This window comes from Cydia amplana, chromosome 9, assembly GCF_948474715.1.
Source record: "Cydia amplana chromosome 9, ilCydAmpl1.1, whole genome shotgun sequence".
In the NCBI taxonomy this organism is placed as follows: Eukaryota; Metazoa; Arthropoda; class Insecta; order Lepidoptera; family Tortricidae; genus Cydia; species Cydia amplana.
In genome coordinates this window covers 12,353,260-12,368,541 of record NC_086077.1, presented here as the reverse complement: position 1 = coordinate 12,368,541, position 15,282 = coordinate 12,353,260, and the positions used below count along the sequence as shown (strand labels likewise).

At 39.2% G+C, this 15,282-nt stretch overlaps 2 protein-coding genes across 2 annotated transcripts; one reads left to right on the top strand and one right to left on the bottom strand.

Annotated features, from left to right (window-relative positions):
• The first annotated feature begins 204 nt into the window (after positions 1–204).
• On the top strand, positions 205–7,151 carry LOC134651153 (uncharacterized). Its single transcript, XM_063506189.1, has 3 exons — positions 205–452; positions 5,587–5,670; positions 6,808–7,151. Exons 1-3 carry the CDS (start codon positions 407–409, stop codon positions 6,966–6,968), a joined length of 291 nt encoding a protein of 96 aa, XP_063362259.1. The 5' UTR covers positions 205–406; the 3' UTR covers positions 6,969–7,151.
• A 96-nt stretch (positions 7,152–7,247) lies between these two features.
• Positions 7,248–15,140, bottom strand: LOC134651135 (splicing factor U2AF 50 kDa subunit). Its single transcript, XM_063506160.1, has 8 exons — positions 15,040–15,140; positions 14,374–14,961; positions 14,128–14,210; positions 12,664–12,786; positions 12,503–12,590; positions 11,054–11,207; positions 8,619–8,703; positions 7,248–7,534 (listed from the first exon to the last, which is right to left on the bottom strand). The coding sequence occupies exons 1-8, from the start codon at positions 15,053–15,055 to the stop codon at positions 7,403–7,405; spliced, it is 1,269 nt and encodes a 422-aa protein (XP_063362230.1). The 5' UTR covers positions 15,056–15,140; the 3' UTR covers positions 7,248–7,402.
• Positions 15,141–15,282: the final 142 nt, after the last annotated feature.

Below are 15,282 nucleotides of genomic sequence, written 5' to 3'. Positions count from 1 at the left end.
GGAACTAACTTTACTGATATCTAAATCGAATCGCCATACTTATTAATTAACCTCAAGATCTCGTAACAACTATTCCTAATCGGAGGTACACACATACTGGTTTTCGGTAAGCGATAAGCGTTGTTTACGTTACAGGTAGCTTTGCAGCTCTGGACGTAAGTACCTAGGTAGATATTTCTTCGAATAGATAACACTTAGCTTGACTCATCTGACCAATTCCGAACCACGGATACGCTTCGCTTACACCACAAAGTAAATTACTGTTAGTAATCATACTTCTTATCAGTATGATAAGATAACCGAGGCTAGCACGAACACACCTTGTATTGCGTTCCAAACTGTTGGCTGTTTTTAGTGCAAAATTCTATTATTATAATTAGTGTAAAGGAAGTGACAGTGATCCAGAATGGCACAAAGGAAGTCCTTACTGTTTTACTTGGCGGCTATCTTGGGTACGTATGATGAGGGTCCTATTGTGACACAGACCTCCTTATCTCAAGTCACATTGTATTCGAGTTGCTTTGTTAAAGTATGTTGAATAGGTACCAACCTAATTAAGTTTGACCTACTTTGCATTACACGGTACGTTGAGATTGTTAGGATATTCTGTTACGTACCCAAACAAATAATTAATTATTTGATAGGCCACAGTTAGTGTCTTTGTAATAAGGTTGAAAATCAGTTGCGTTTATTGAAAATATGATTCACATTTACCTAATGTATTCCCGGTCCATTACCAACGTGAGAGTGTATTTAACTTTCATATGGAATGCCTGATGGCGTCTTTGTAAAGGTTAATGTAAATAATAATAGATTAACATCCTTAAATCTATGAAACTGGAAGACAACTTTGTTTTAACTGTTTTCTAAGTGACCCAGTTAAGAGTGCTATTACATTTCGGGGATGAGCGAGATTAGGTATTTTACGCGCTGCGGCAGGCCCCGCGACCTCAGGTCGCCGAACCCTTCCACCGCATTTTCCCTCGGTCGCACTACAATGATGGATTAAACATTCTTGATCCGATCGTGAAGCACATTGAAATCAATCATAACAACACTAACTGCACTTTAATATCAAAGTCCTAAAAATGTTATTTGGTACGAAAATACTAAATCCAGTGCAAATATACATACTTATGTAAAATGTCATTCAATAGAACTTGCTAACTATGTAAACAAACCGCCATACTAAAATTGACACTGAATGTCAATTTACTAGTAACTTTTGTTTACATAGTTAGCAAGTTCTATTGAATGACACTTTAGGTCATTATTACTAGAAAGAAATTATACGTAGTTACTTAGGTACTCGCTTATTTTCATTTTTCGTCATTGCATATGGTATAGGTTGTATAGTGAAACTATTTTAGCTATATAATAAAACCTTTAATTTGTATCTTAAGTTTAGAAACGAGCTGATACTAAGCATCTGATGATGAAGCCTGATGATGATGATGAAGGTGGTCACGGATACCAATCAACCATGTAGTAATATTATTAGGCTCGTTTGATTCGTCTCAACAAGATCTTTGGCACTAGATGACACTCAGGGTCTGATAATGGAGCTGGAAGGTGGCCACTGTTACCAGTCAACTATGCAATTAAACCACTTCGTGTTTGAGCTCGTTTGATTCGTCTCAACAAGATCTTTGGCACTAGGTGATACTCAGGGTCTGATGATGGAGCTGGAAGGTAGTCACTGGTACCATTCAACCATGCAACTAAACCACTTCGTGTTTGGGCTCGTTTGATTCATTTCAACAAGATTTTTGACACAAGATATGACTCAGGGTCTGATGATGGAGCTGGAAGGTGGTCACCGGTACCAGTCCACCATGCAACTAAACCACTTCGTGTTTGAGCTCGTTTGATTCGTCTCAACAAGATCTTGGACACTAGGTGATATTCAAGTTCTGATGATGGAGCTGGAAGGTGGTCACCGGTACCAGTAAACCATGCAACTAAACCACTTAGAATAGAATAGAATAGAAATCATTTATTCAGACAACACATCAATACAAACAAAACACATATTGCAGATACAAGGCAAAGATAAACAAATCAGTGGATATAGTATAGAGATGTGAAGCCGAAATGGTCTCCACTCAGCAATGCAGCTGGCACGACTAGCGTGGCCAACGGCGCTGGTTTTCTGTGGAGCCAGCGGAGTGTGCGGGACAGCATGCAGTGCAGGACACGTTGTGGACGACGGGAACAAATAATATTTAATACTATTATAAATAAATATATATCAAAATTATATTATATATAAATATACATAACCTAACTGGTGAGTAACTAAAGTACAATATAGGCAATAATCTGTATTTTTAAATATAGGGGTTCAGGTAGCAAAACTTTGTTGGTCCATTAGGTACGCTTTTAGTTTCGATTTAAAGGAACCAATGGTACTGCTCTGTCGAATTGGTGGCGGAATATTATTCCAGCACTTCGTGGCAGCATAACGAAAGCTGCCACGGAATGCAGCGGTTCTGTGTCTTGGGCAAAGTAGTCTGATACCACGTCTGATATGTTGATAGATGGTCAATTTCTCAAATAAGTACACCGGCCTTTTACTGTTACAGACACCAAAGAGGAGCGTGGCAAAATGTAGAATGCGTCGATTATTCATGTTTAAGAGTTTATTAGTACTCAGGTATGGGCTTATGTGTGACCGAGGTGGTATTGGGAAGCAAAAGCGTGCGCAGGCATTTTGCAGTCGTTGAATAACCCTTTTGGTGCGAGCTAGTAAACAGTTGCCATATACCGTATCCGCATAATTAAGTTTGGAAAGGATAAGAGTGTCACATAGTTTCAAGCGCATGTCCACACTGAGATGGTTTCGCACCCTGTAGAGAACTGTTAATCTATAAAAGCAATTTCTGACCGTTTCAATGACGTGGTTTTCGAAATGCAGGGAACTATCCATAAGAATATCTAAGTTGCGGGCTTCTGCCACCATGTCCACATTTTGACCTGTAATGTTTACGTTCGGATTTAAATCATGATTCGTTTCACTTGTTTTTTTGAGCCTAACACAAGAAACTTAGATTTTGTAGGATTGAGTACTAAACTATTCATTTGTGACCAAATGGCAATACGGTGCAAGTCTTCGTTCAGTCTATCAACAGCCACTTGCGTATCTTCAGGCTTAAAAGAAACGTAAATCTGGATATCATCGGCGTATACATGAAATTTGCAATGTTGTATGTTCTTTCCAATGTCTGCGCTGTAGAGGCTGTATAACACGGGGCCTAGAATAGAGCCTTGTGGAACTCCCCTATACACTGGCAGTAGTTCCGACGACACGCTAGAGCCGTCAGCACCTCGTACTTCAACAAATTGTGATCGATTAGTTAGATAGCTCGCAAACCATTTTATTGAACTATTGCTAAAACCATAATAAACTAATTTAGATAGAAGTATGGACGTGTTAATACTATCAAACGCTCGAGAAAAATCTAAAAGTGCTAATACTGATCCCATGCCTTCGTCTTGTGCAGTTAGGATTTCATCAACTACATCCAACAGTGCTGTGGAGGTGCTGTGTCCCTTTCTGAAGCCAGACTGTCTTTCTGGTAGTATCTCGCTACTCTCAAGAAATTCCGTTAACTGCATGCATACGGCCTTCTCGAGAACTTTAGATAGGAGGGGTAGTATGCTTATTGGCCTTAGGTCTTTGTAATCGGATGGAGACCCTCAGTACTATCTTGTGTCAAAGATCTTGTTAAGACGAATCAAACGAGCCCAAACACAAAGTGGTTTAGGTGCATGGTTGACTGGTACCGTTGACCACGTTCCAGCTTCATCGTCAGACCCTGAGTTCTATCTTGTGTCAAAGATCTCGTTGAGAGGAATAAAACGAGCCCAAACACGAAGTGGTTTAGTTGCGTGGTTGACTGGTACCGGTGCCAACCTTCCAGCTCCATCATCAGACCCTCAGTAATATCTTGTGTCAAAGATCTTGTTGAGACGAATCAAACGAGCCGAGACACGAAGTGGTTTAGTTGCATGGTTGACTGGTACCGTTGACCACCTTCCAGCTTCATCATCAGACCCTGAGTTCTATCTTGTGTCAAAGATCTCGTTGAGAGGAATCAAACGAGCCCAAACACGAAGTGGTTTAGTTGCGTGGTTGACTGGTACCGGTGACCACCTTCCAGCTCCATCATCAGACCCTGAGTCCTATCTTGTGTCAAAGATCTTGTTGAGACAAATCAAACGAGCCCAAACACGAAGTGGTTTAGTTGCGTGGTTGACTGGTACCGGTGACCACCTTCCAGCTCCATCATCAGACCCTGAGTCCTATCTTGTGTCAAAGATCTTGTTGAGACGAATCAAACGAGCCGAAACACGAAGTGGTTTAGTTGCATGGTTGATTGGTACCGGTGACCACCTCCCAGCTCCATCATCAGACCTATATATTCTGATTCTGACATGTCATCAAAAGCATTTGTATTCAGCCATTTTTTAATTTAGTACCTATAAAATATCAGATCATTTCAAATATCTTTAATGCTGTCCGGTAGTTACATACTATACTATAAAACCAAATACACAGTACTAGGATCAAAGTTTCTCAGTCGCCGTTTACACGTACTGTCACGCACACAGTATAGCATTTTACACGGCGCCTGCCGCACACAATGATAAAAAACCTCGTCGTCGCCGTTGAAAACGTGCGGAGCCGACCGACACACGTCCTACCTCTACAAGCTCTGCCGCGGCACTGAGCTCACGACCGCGCGTCATCGGTAATATTAGAGTCGTTTTCAAAAAATTGCCATAAAATTATAGTAGAATTTCATAAACACTAATGTATACCATCAGTATAAGCAAACGCTGCAGATTGCTTGAGTATGAAAATGACTTCGATATTAAGTAGAATTTCGTAGGAATTTACACTTGTTTCGGAGAGAAAATTGAGTTTGTTTTTCTTCGATTTTCTCTTTCTCAGAGGTATTTAGGAAAAATGTCAAAAGTAATTCCTAATGTACAGGGTATTAGTAATACAAAATAGCCAGCTTTACCAGAGTAAACTTCTCAACATTTACAAATACGAGCTCACAATTTAGTGCTTCACGTGGTTTTTCGGAAACAACCATCAGAAAAAAAATCATTACTAATTTAATAAGCCCTTTTTCCAATATTTAAAAAGTAATTCTTAAAGATAAGAAGACGCTTTTACCGTAACAAGTACTCATTGTTTCTAATAATGAGCCTAAAGTACTGAATGTCATCGAGGAATATCATCAATTTTGCATTATTTTGACTTTTCTTGTTGGAGCGCTCTTAAGCCTTTTATAAGGAGAGAATATACCTATTTCCCACCTGATTGAGAAAGTTAATATCAAAGTGATAGGGTTCTATTTTGCATAATTTCTGACATACCCTTATATTTTACAGACATTTTAGTTATTTTACTCACAATATAAATTGGAAATAATATGGTTCTAAAAATATTGTTTTTTTTTGTCAATAATCCTAAGTAAATAGGTACTTTTAGGTGTAAGTTCGTCATACATATGAATGTAGCTATTTTTCTTAGACAAAAACAGTCAAGACTTTCGTTGGTATACTTTTCAGTAATCATCAGCACGCTCACACAGGAGGCTGAAGCTCGAAGAAAGATTTTGAGAGGAAGGCGAGTCATGACTCGGACTTATTACCGTAAGTAAACTTAGTTAGATACCGTTATAATTGTAGGTAAGTATACAGTGTGTAAGTCAAATACGGGCAATAAATTAAACCAGATATAGAATTTACCCGTCTTATCATTAATTAAGATGTTTTTTTAAGTTACACTTAATTATGACCCCGTGATTAATTTTTTCCACATGTACCGAGCAGCAATGTACTGTAAACATTAAGAAACAAGATGATAATGACATTACGAGATACGAGCTTTTCATAGTAACTGCCAACAAGCGTTGACAGTTACTTTAAAAAGCTCGTATCCCGTAACGTGTGTGGTGTATTGCGGGCCGAATTATTTTGTATGGTTATAATTTTCAATGCATTTCTAAGTAAAATCTATCTCAATATACTTTTTAGGTCCTATGCTAACCACCGTTTAAATATTCGCCCGTATTGGATTTACACACTGTATAACCAGTGTGACACTGACACTGCAATCGGCCCTATATCTTATACTATAATAAAATTTAAAAAATTGCAGGCTTGTCGTGGGTCACACAAAGGCGCCATTTACAACAAAGATGAAGAACGCAACTTTGTATTGAGGCTTTTAGTCTTTAATATTTACTTGTCTCTGGCAGTCTCTGGTTTTCATATTCAATTTCCGTTTATATCAGCGAATGTTTATTACCTAGTAGAAGAGGTTAGGGCTCTTACAGACGAGCGACAGCACGCCAGCGACCGCCCGCTACAGCAATCGGCGAACGTCGCCGATTAAAAATAGAGAATGGATACGCCGTACGCCGCGGCGTATCGGCGACAGTCGGCGACCGGCGCGGGCGGTCGCCAGCCGCAGTTGGGGACGGTCGCCGATTGCTGTCGCTAGTCTGTAAGAGCCCTTAGAGGTATAAAGAATATATCGCTATACGGCCCCGTACAATTACACAATACATATTAATCATATTATACAACCACAGACAATCCAACCGATTGTCAGTGTATACAACACACACATTACACATATGTATAATTTTGTGGCAATTAATTTGGTGTCAAACTCAGGGGTACCATTTTTTCTTAGATGTACACAACACAAACACCTCTTCTAAAATCAATAACTTTTTGATACTAACCGAAACCTAGTGTTTAATGTAGCTCGTTTTATTCTAGGTGGCAACGCGATACCAGCTTGGGCGATCAGCCTCATCGCAGGCATTGGAATGCTTATGATTGGCGGCATTCTGTACGTGGTCATGAGAAAACTCGTCCTCTCCTCCGAAACGGGCACGATGAATACGTATCAACCTGCGTTGCAGAATGAAGACGTTTGAAAAGCAAACTTTTATACAAAACGTGAGTTGAACGTCTTTTGGAACTCTTCTTAGTCAATTGCGGTTTATTCACTCATCACTGCTAAGAAAATCGAAGCCGAAAAACGTTCTAACAGCTCACGTTATGTATTTTAGTGTAAATTTAAGTTAAACCACCGTTACTGTATTTCAATGTTTTACACTTTCGCGATTATAACTATGTGCAATTTACTAGACAAGTAATTTGGAGTAATGTTTAAGTTTAATGTTTACATTTTTGTCGAATAAAACTATCGCCTCGATAAAATCAATTTATTTTAGTTTAATACATATTAATTAATTATGGTGTATGAAAATCTTAAACCGAGCGCATACCTCGGAAAACGTCACTTAAGAGATTGTACTAATGAACGAATGAGAAAAATGATTTCATTGTGAAGTCAAGTATATAAGAGTTAGAACTCTCGACGGTGGTACTTGTCTGGGTCGAAGTAGGATGTGACCACGACTCGGTTGCTGAACTTTCTCCCTGTGAGGGTTTGCTGCGCTTTCTGGCAGTCTGCGATGCTGTTGAACTCTACAAACACCTGTAAAAGATAAAATATTATATTAACTTGTGATATTAATTAAACAACAATTCTGAGGATAAGAATTTTTAAAGAATGTATGTTTACATACCACATACAAAATTACAACATAACAAATAAAAAATTGCAACAATATGAAGTATGTAATAAATTACACACAATTCCGTTCATACCAATTAATGTACCTCATTGGCTGAATGGAAGATAAGATTTTTTTATTTGTTGATCCTTATGGTTTGGATTGGCATTTAGTCCCAAAGTAATCTAAGTGATCAACACACATTAACTATCTAATCAGGATTCAAACCCAGGCCGGCAGGATACAGCATCAGCATCATACCAGAGGGCTGAGTCTCACATGAGTTTAGTATCGAGTTGCTCTTGTAACATTGGCATTACTGTCAAATGACATTGTTAAACCGTAATCTATATATATATAAATCAGAAATAGATACAATATGCCTGTAAGGAGATAAATCGAGTTCTCACATGGTATAATAATATACTCCGCCTGGTACTCTCTTCCGAGATTCGCGAATGACCTAACTGTCACTTGCCTACGTCATCATGCTGTTTACAGGTTCTCAAACTTTAAAATGTGGGAGAATTTTAACCAACGGTGAAAATTATTTTAACGGCATTAATTTTAAGTTATTCATGTAGAAACATAGTAAAATAAAACAAATCTATACTGCACTTTTCACTCCTACTCTTACAGTTCCGAATAGAACAGCCAACCATTTTCGTAACAAAACATTAATTACCAAGCTTACGACGTGAAAAGTTTGGAAAACACTGCGACTGCTGACACTGAGCGAGAAGGAAATAACAATTAACACGCGTTCGACAAGGATGACGGTCAGGGACAAAATGGCGGATTGTCAAATGTGACAGCGCTATCCTGTGTTGCCAGTAGTGTAAACAGAATTACCCGAACGTCTGAAATTTCTTTCGTGAATCGGAAGATAATGCTAACTAATAATAAAAATTACGTGTTATTGTAAAATTTAAGATAAAATACATATAAATGAAAATTATAAAATTATAAAGAAATATTTTAACTTATTAGACCATGGGTTCTCACCTTTCCACAACCTGGCACTTCAACGCCTTCGATGGGTCGGGGAATTTCTATACTGCGCACGCAGCCGTATTTATTGCATTCCTCCCTGTAATTCAAATAAACATGTTAGAATACTCATAATGCTGAACATTAGTCTGAATCACTCTAGTAGGGATTGCAATCCGGTCTGGTTTTGAATCCGGCCGGATTCCGGCCGCAATCCGGCGGATCCGGCCGCAATCCGGCGGATCCGGCCGGATTGGTATTGCGGATGAAAAATTCATCAAGTCACGTATTTTATAATGTTTTTAGCGTTATATGCAAAGTTAAGGATATTTTTCTAATGGACAAAGACAGTTTTATGTTTAAAAATCAACGTTTTTATTACGTAGCCACTTGACTAAGTGCCAGTTGCACCATCCGCTCTTGACAGAATGATCAACGTCACCCGGCGCGCCACTGCGGTTTACTATGAAACTTTTCATACCATAAAATTTAGCGAACTCCTTACGATGACAAACAGGTTACCATACCAGTCTCACAAATTAAAATCTTCTTTTTCTCTTAAAATATAGCCCCGCCCCACCCCCACAACTCCTACAAAAAGGTGCTTTCCATTCAACAATTTTAGTTTGACAAACAAAATCAATTAACGTGCATACCTATACAAGTACATTAAACATTTATTCATACAAAACATTTTCCCGCTTTATTTAGTAGCATAATAATAGCAAAATAACATATTCTCTTTACTTTAAATTCGACAAATTAACTTAACTGCTGAATGAAGTCTTATAAATATTTCTTCATTTGTTTATTAACACACAAAAATAAAATCAACATAACACTTACAAAACCTACTAATATATTATTTATTATATTTTATGTTGCTGTGTGCACCGCATCTATCGCGCGCGTCGAGCGACGTTCGATTATTGGCGAGAACTTTTAAATTTTAGCAGTGTTACTTTATATTTTAGTCATTAGTGCATTGATTCTTTTTGCCGGATCCGAATGTGCCGGATCCGGTCGGATTACCGGATCCGCCGGACCGGATTGCAATAGACTCGAGCCATTTGGGGGCCTAAAATTTTTTTTTTATAATACATTATAATACTTCGTTTAGGCTCATCATCTAGATTTCAGTTTTAACCAATTTAAGAGGTAATTATGATTTTTACGTTACGATAACTTTCCGTCTCAAATGTTCAGTCGAGTTCACATACATCTTTACAGGCCAACATTCCAAATACATATATATTTACACGACCTTATTGTCAGTGTCGTAGAGGCGTGTAAATATATTTGTGGAATGTTGGCTTGTAAACATGTTTGTGAACTCAACCGTACTATTTTCACCTATTGCGGATTTATACCAGTAATCAAATCCTTATATGGTTAATGAATGTCAAGGTCATGGTCTCAAGGTCAGGCTCCGTTACTCCTGCAAGGCGGTAGATTGGCGCAACGCGCGCGCATCCCGCTTGTGCGTTTGAACTTAAACCAAAGAGAATAGAGTGTAGTGTCATGGTAAATTAAATCGCCACAGTACATTTACTGTCATTTTTCGATTCGACACAAGATTCAAAACTTTTAGAATGCCATTTGACTTTGATCCTTATTCTTTCACTGATAGGTATGTGCTAATTTGTTTAATATCAAAAATTAACGCCATCTACTAGACAGTAGGCCAAAGGTATGGCGCCATCGCTCGTGTGCTCGCAGTGAAAGAATAAGGATCAAAGTCAAATGGCGTTCTAACAGTTTTAATCTTCTGTCGAAAGATGGCAGTAAATTTACTGTGGCTACATAATTTACTTTGACAACCCGCCTCTATTTCAAATTCTCTTTGCTTGAACGCAGCGCAGCACCACCGTCGCGGCGACAATCACGCCCCGTTTTGATTGAAAGCTGCGGTTCGAAGCGCGCCGCGACGTTGGCGCGATGGTTCCGGGCCGCGCGAGGCTTGGCGCCCCGTTGCAGTATAAATAAATAAATATTAGAGGACATTTTTACACAAATTGACTAAGCCCCACGGTAAGCTCTAGGCTTGTGTTGTGGGTGCTTAGACAACGATATATATAATATACAAATACTTAAATACATAGAAAACAACCATGACTCAGGAACAAATATCCATGCAAAATAAATATCCAAATGGAATATATAGTATGACGGAGCCTTCTAACCCACTGACAATCCAACCTCTAGACTGAGCTTAGGTCAATTCTTTCATGAAACCGATGCTGCCAAAAATACGGGGGTGCGGGGGGACGAGGTGAGCGAATCCCGTGTCGTGATTGGTCCGTTCAAAAACACGGACCAATCACGACACGGCACGGGATTGACTCGAAGATGGAGTAACGCTACCGTATGTGTGGCAGAGGGGGTAGCGCGAGTATGCTATGTCTAGAGGTTGGATTGTCTGTGTTCTAACCTGACTGCAAGTTACTCACTTGATGTCCTCGAGGATGTCTTCATACTCCTCCTCGTCGCGCAGCTCGTCGGGCGTGACCATGTTGAGCAGGCACAGCACCTCGGTGGGCGGCCCGGCGCCCGCCAGCGTCAGCCCGGCCACCTGCAGCTGCACCGGCGCCGCGCCCGTCATGGCTGCACAACACATTCATAGTTTTTAGGGTTCCGTACCCAAAGGGTAAAAACGGGACCCTATTACTAAGACTCCGTCCGTCCGTCCGTCTGTCACCAGGCTGTATCTCACGAACCGTGATAGCTAGACAGTTGAAATTTTCACAGATGTATTTCTGTTGCCGCTATAACAACAAATACTAAAAACAGAATAAAATAAAGATTTAAGTGGGGCTCCCATACAACAAACGTGATTTTTGACCGAAGTTAAGCAACGTCGGGCGGGGTCAGTACTTGGATGGGTGACCGATTTTTTGCTTGTTTTGCTCTATTTTTTGTTGATGGTGCGGAACCCTCCGTGTGCGAGTCCGACTCACACTTGGCCGGTTTTTTTAAAGCCAGTTGCGCAAATAAGTATTCATGATATTCATGATCAAAACCAAAATTTTTTATTATGTTATTCATATATTTTTAACCCAGCTGCGCAAATTATGGTACTCGTGATCAAAACCAATTTTTTTGAAGTGAAAACTTCTTTAGCGGCGCTGGGCACTTTTTGAGGTGGGGAAAAAATGATAAACTCGAGACAGCGTAAGGCGACCACGTGACCGTAAGGGGCGTAAGGCGATCACGTGACCGTAAGCCCCGTAAGGTGGCCACTCATAATTTAAATGGCGTTTAAATCAATAAAGAAAAACTCAATGTTATTTGACATTTATGTTGCGGACTCCTTTTCAAGACTCTTTACCTATGTTCAAATAATTTGACGTTGTCATGGCAGTATGTAAATAAACATGTCCACTCCTCCACTAAACGTATGTATCGTGTTACCGGGCGTTGGTAACATAGTGAGGTGAGTTTTCACTTTTATCGGCACTCCCGGAGTGCAACCGTTGTTGCTTGTTATTATGTGAGTTTACTACTTTATTACTTTTCTCATTTGAATTATAACTATTATAAGTTCTATATTTGATAGTAAAAATATAATGATTGCTAACAGAGCCTTGTGGTCTAAAATTTATAATAGAATTGATGTCGTCAGCCATGAAGGCACTACACATTACGTGGGCATGGGCTGAAGACATTAGTTTAAATTCAACCTTGGCCTTTAAAGAGCTAACTAAGTCTTATTTTATTCAGAGAGCGAACCTTTGATCATTTTAGTCACCATTCTATCTAAAATGAAACAATGCAAACTGTGAATACATGAAGAGTCAGCCAATGCTGTGTAAAGTGTGTAACTATCTTACGTTTGAATAGACTAGCATCATCTTATGAGATTACAAATGTGCAAAAAAAAATCAAGTAAAATGTGTTACCTAATGTTGAATTCTTTGCCCCAATACTGGCTCGTTGGACTATGAGTTTCTTGTCACCCAGCTGCATACCATTCAGACCCGCGATGGCCTAAAAATAAATCAACATTAGTAAAGAATTTAGACAAGTAAATTGAATTTTGCAATGAAATGTTTATTGTCACCTGATCTGTCATTGAAATGTCCACATATTCAGCAAAGGCATATCCCTTGCTGAGACCCGTTGAAGAATCTTTCACTAAATTGAAAGCCCGGAGTTGTCCAAATGACATCAGGAGTTCTTTCACCTGTTTCATAACATATTGCATAAGTGCAAATCAAGTCACACATTATAACAAAAACAATACAAATTATTGAATAATATATAATTGTTTATCTAATAACACAGAAAGGATACTAAAAGTTTGAATGTTCCCGTGAACATTTGTGGCAATATCCAGCAAATTAATGTATGTTATCTGACCTGTGTCTAGCCGCATTTTAGTATTATGTGTGAATGGAGGAGACTTGCCTTGGAGTGCCGACGTCTCGTTCAAGTACAAGACGTATAGGTGAGAATGAGAGACAACAGTGACACGCGGGCCGCGAATGTGCCATATCTAAGCTAGGGAGGGGCAGAAAGCAGACTATCAGTGAGTTGTATAAGTAATCGTCGAGCGAGGAGACGCTCGTCCATGCTAGGGTACCTGAAATACCTGAAATGGACCAAAATATATCGCGGCTCACTGCTGGCGCCACCGTAGCCCTGTCAACTGTTGAATCTCGCCCTGAAATGTCGCGGCTACCTAATGGAAATGGCCTTACTGATCCACTCATTTATAATCAAATTTGCTCAGTTGTTATTTAATTTAGTTTCAGGCAAATATTGACATAATAAGAATTATATATTTGAAAAGCCTAAAATGTTATGCTGTAAAAATGACATAAGATAGATAAAATGTCTGTGTAGATTTTTGATATACAAAGATGGAAATGATTTTCAAATATAATTTGGAATAATTAGTTTTCCATGGAGTAAAAACTTTTGACAGGATAACCTTAGTAGCTGTCAGAAGATTAGTTAGAAGAAAGGTCTGAAATGTGCATGCACTGCAGTGCTTCGGCATCACTCTCACATTCATGGCCGCATAAGGAACTGTTTACCTAGAAACCTAAAAGCTGGCTATGAAATTTTGACACAGATATTAAAGAAAAACAAGGCATTTTTCTGTAAAACAAAATACCACTTCATATGAAATTAATTAGATACTGAAATAACAAATTAAATGCAAATCTTCATAATATGGATAATATAAATAAAATTCTTGAAAAATGAAACATTAATTCTTATTGGCAGTAAAACAGGTTTTCTTAATAAATTTGAAATTAATGTTTCATGTAACACTAATTTAATTTTATATATCCTAGAAACTGAAATGCTGTTTCATTTCCTATCAACATCTTTTTTACCATTATAATGGCAAAAATGTCCTTCTAGATGTGGTGGGTGGGGCACCTAGTTTTCCTTACAAATACTAGTTTTTAGTAGAAGGAAATTCAAGTATTATAATGGCATTTCAGTGTCTGGGATCTATAAATGGGATTCAGTTGCAAGTGTAAGGGCAACTAAGAAAAAAGAAAGCAATTACCTGATCCTCATTGAGATAGTTAGGCAAGCCACCTATGAATATTTTATGTGGTGAATCTGGAACCACTGTGCTGATAACTCCAGCTGAAAGAACATTTCAAATTGTTAGGTTAATATTAATTTTATATTTATACAATGCCCTTTAGCATGCCATTTAAAATCAATACTTAGAGTTAATAACATACCTACAATTACAAACATACATAAAAATAAGTCAGACAATTTAAACTGGATTAGTTCCACTAACCTGGAACATTAATAGATGGGTTCTCAGTGCCAGGCATGGGCTGGTAATCATGTGGTCGTCTAATCTTTAAGCTCTGCCCTTTGAAGTTGATTCCATCAAATGCCATGGCCTGAGTAGTCTCATCTATAGATCTGAATTCGAGGAATGCAAAGTTTTTGTCCAAGTTTATCTGGCAAGCAAGGACTGGGTTTCCTGCCGCTTGGGCCAATCCCGAAAGATGCATCTGCTGGTTGAAGAACTCCATGGTCTCCTCTTCAGTGACACCGAATGGTATGTTCCCCACGTACAACCTTCGCGCTTGCCGAGTGATGGTCGAGCCAACCACAGGGACCGCCGCCTGGGGCGTGTCTGCTACGATGTTCGCCGGGATCTGGCCTGCCGCCTGCATAGCCTTATACTGCAGAGGTGTGATGTGCTCGAAGCCCGGTGGCGGCACATCCCAGTAGAGCGAAGGCTTTCGGCGACGCGACCGTTTTGACGTGGGAGACCTCGATTTGCTCCTTGCCGGCCGCTTTTCTCTCTCACGGCGCTCCCTCGATCGTGATCTGGAGCGCCTTCTCTCTCGGGAACGGGATCTGCGTCGGCGATCTGTTCAACATCAAATCAATGAGGAAACTGAACTCACAAACAGGTCTTGATATATACCGAATATTATAAATGTCTTACCTTTATCTTCACCCATACTTTATTGATATTTAGAATCACAAATTCAACACCGAAAATACTCAACTTCACAGGCAAAATGGCGTCGCATCACATTCGTTCGTTCGAAAGCGGTGTGGCTACAAGGGCAGGGAGATGGGGAGGGGAAGGGAGGGAGAAAAAAACATCGTCAGTTTTCGTTCAGAAAAATCTTTTTGTTTATTCAAACCAAACAAATTCAAACTGGAAACAAAATTTGCTGTTTTT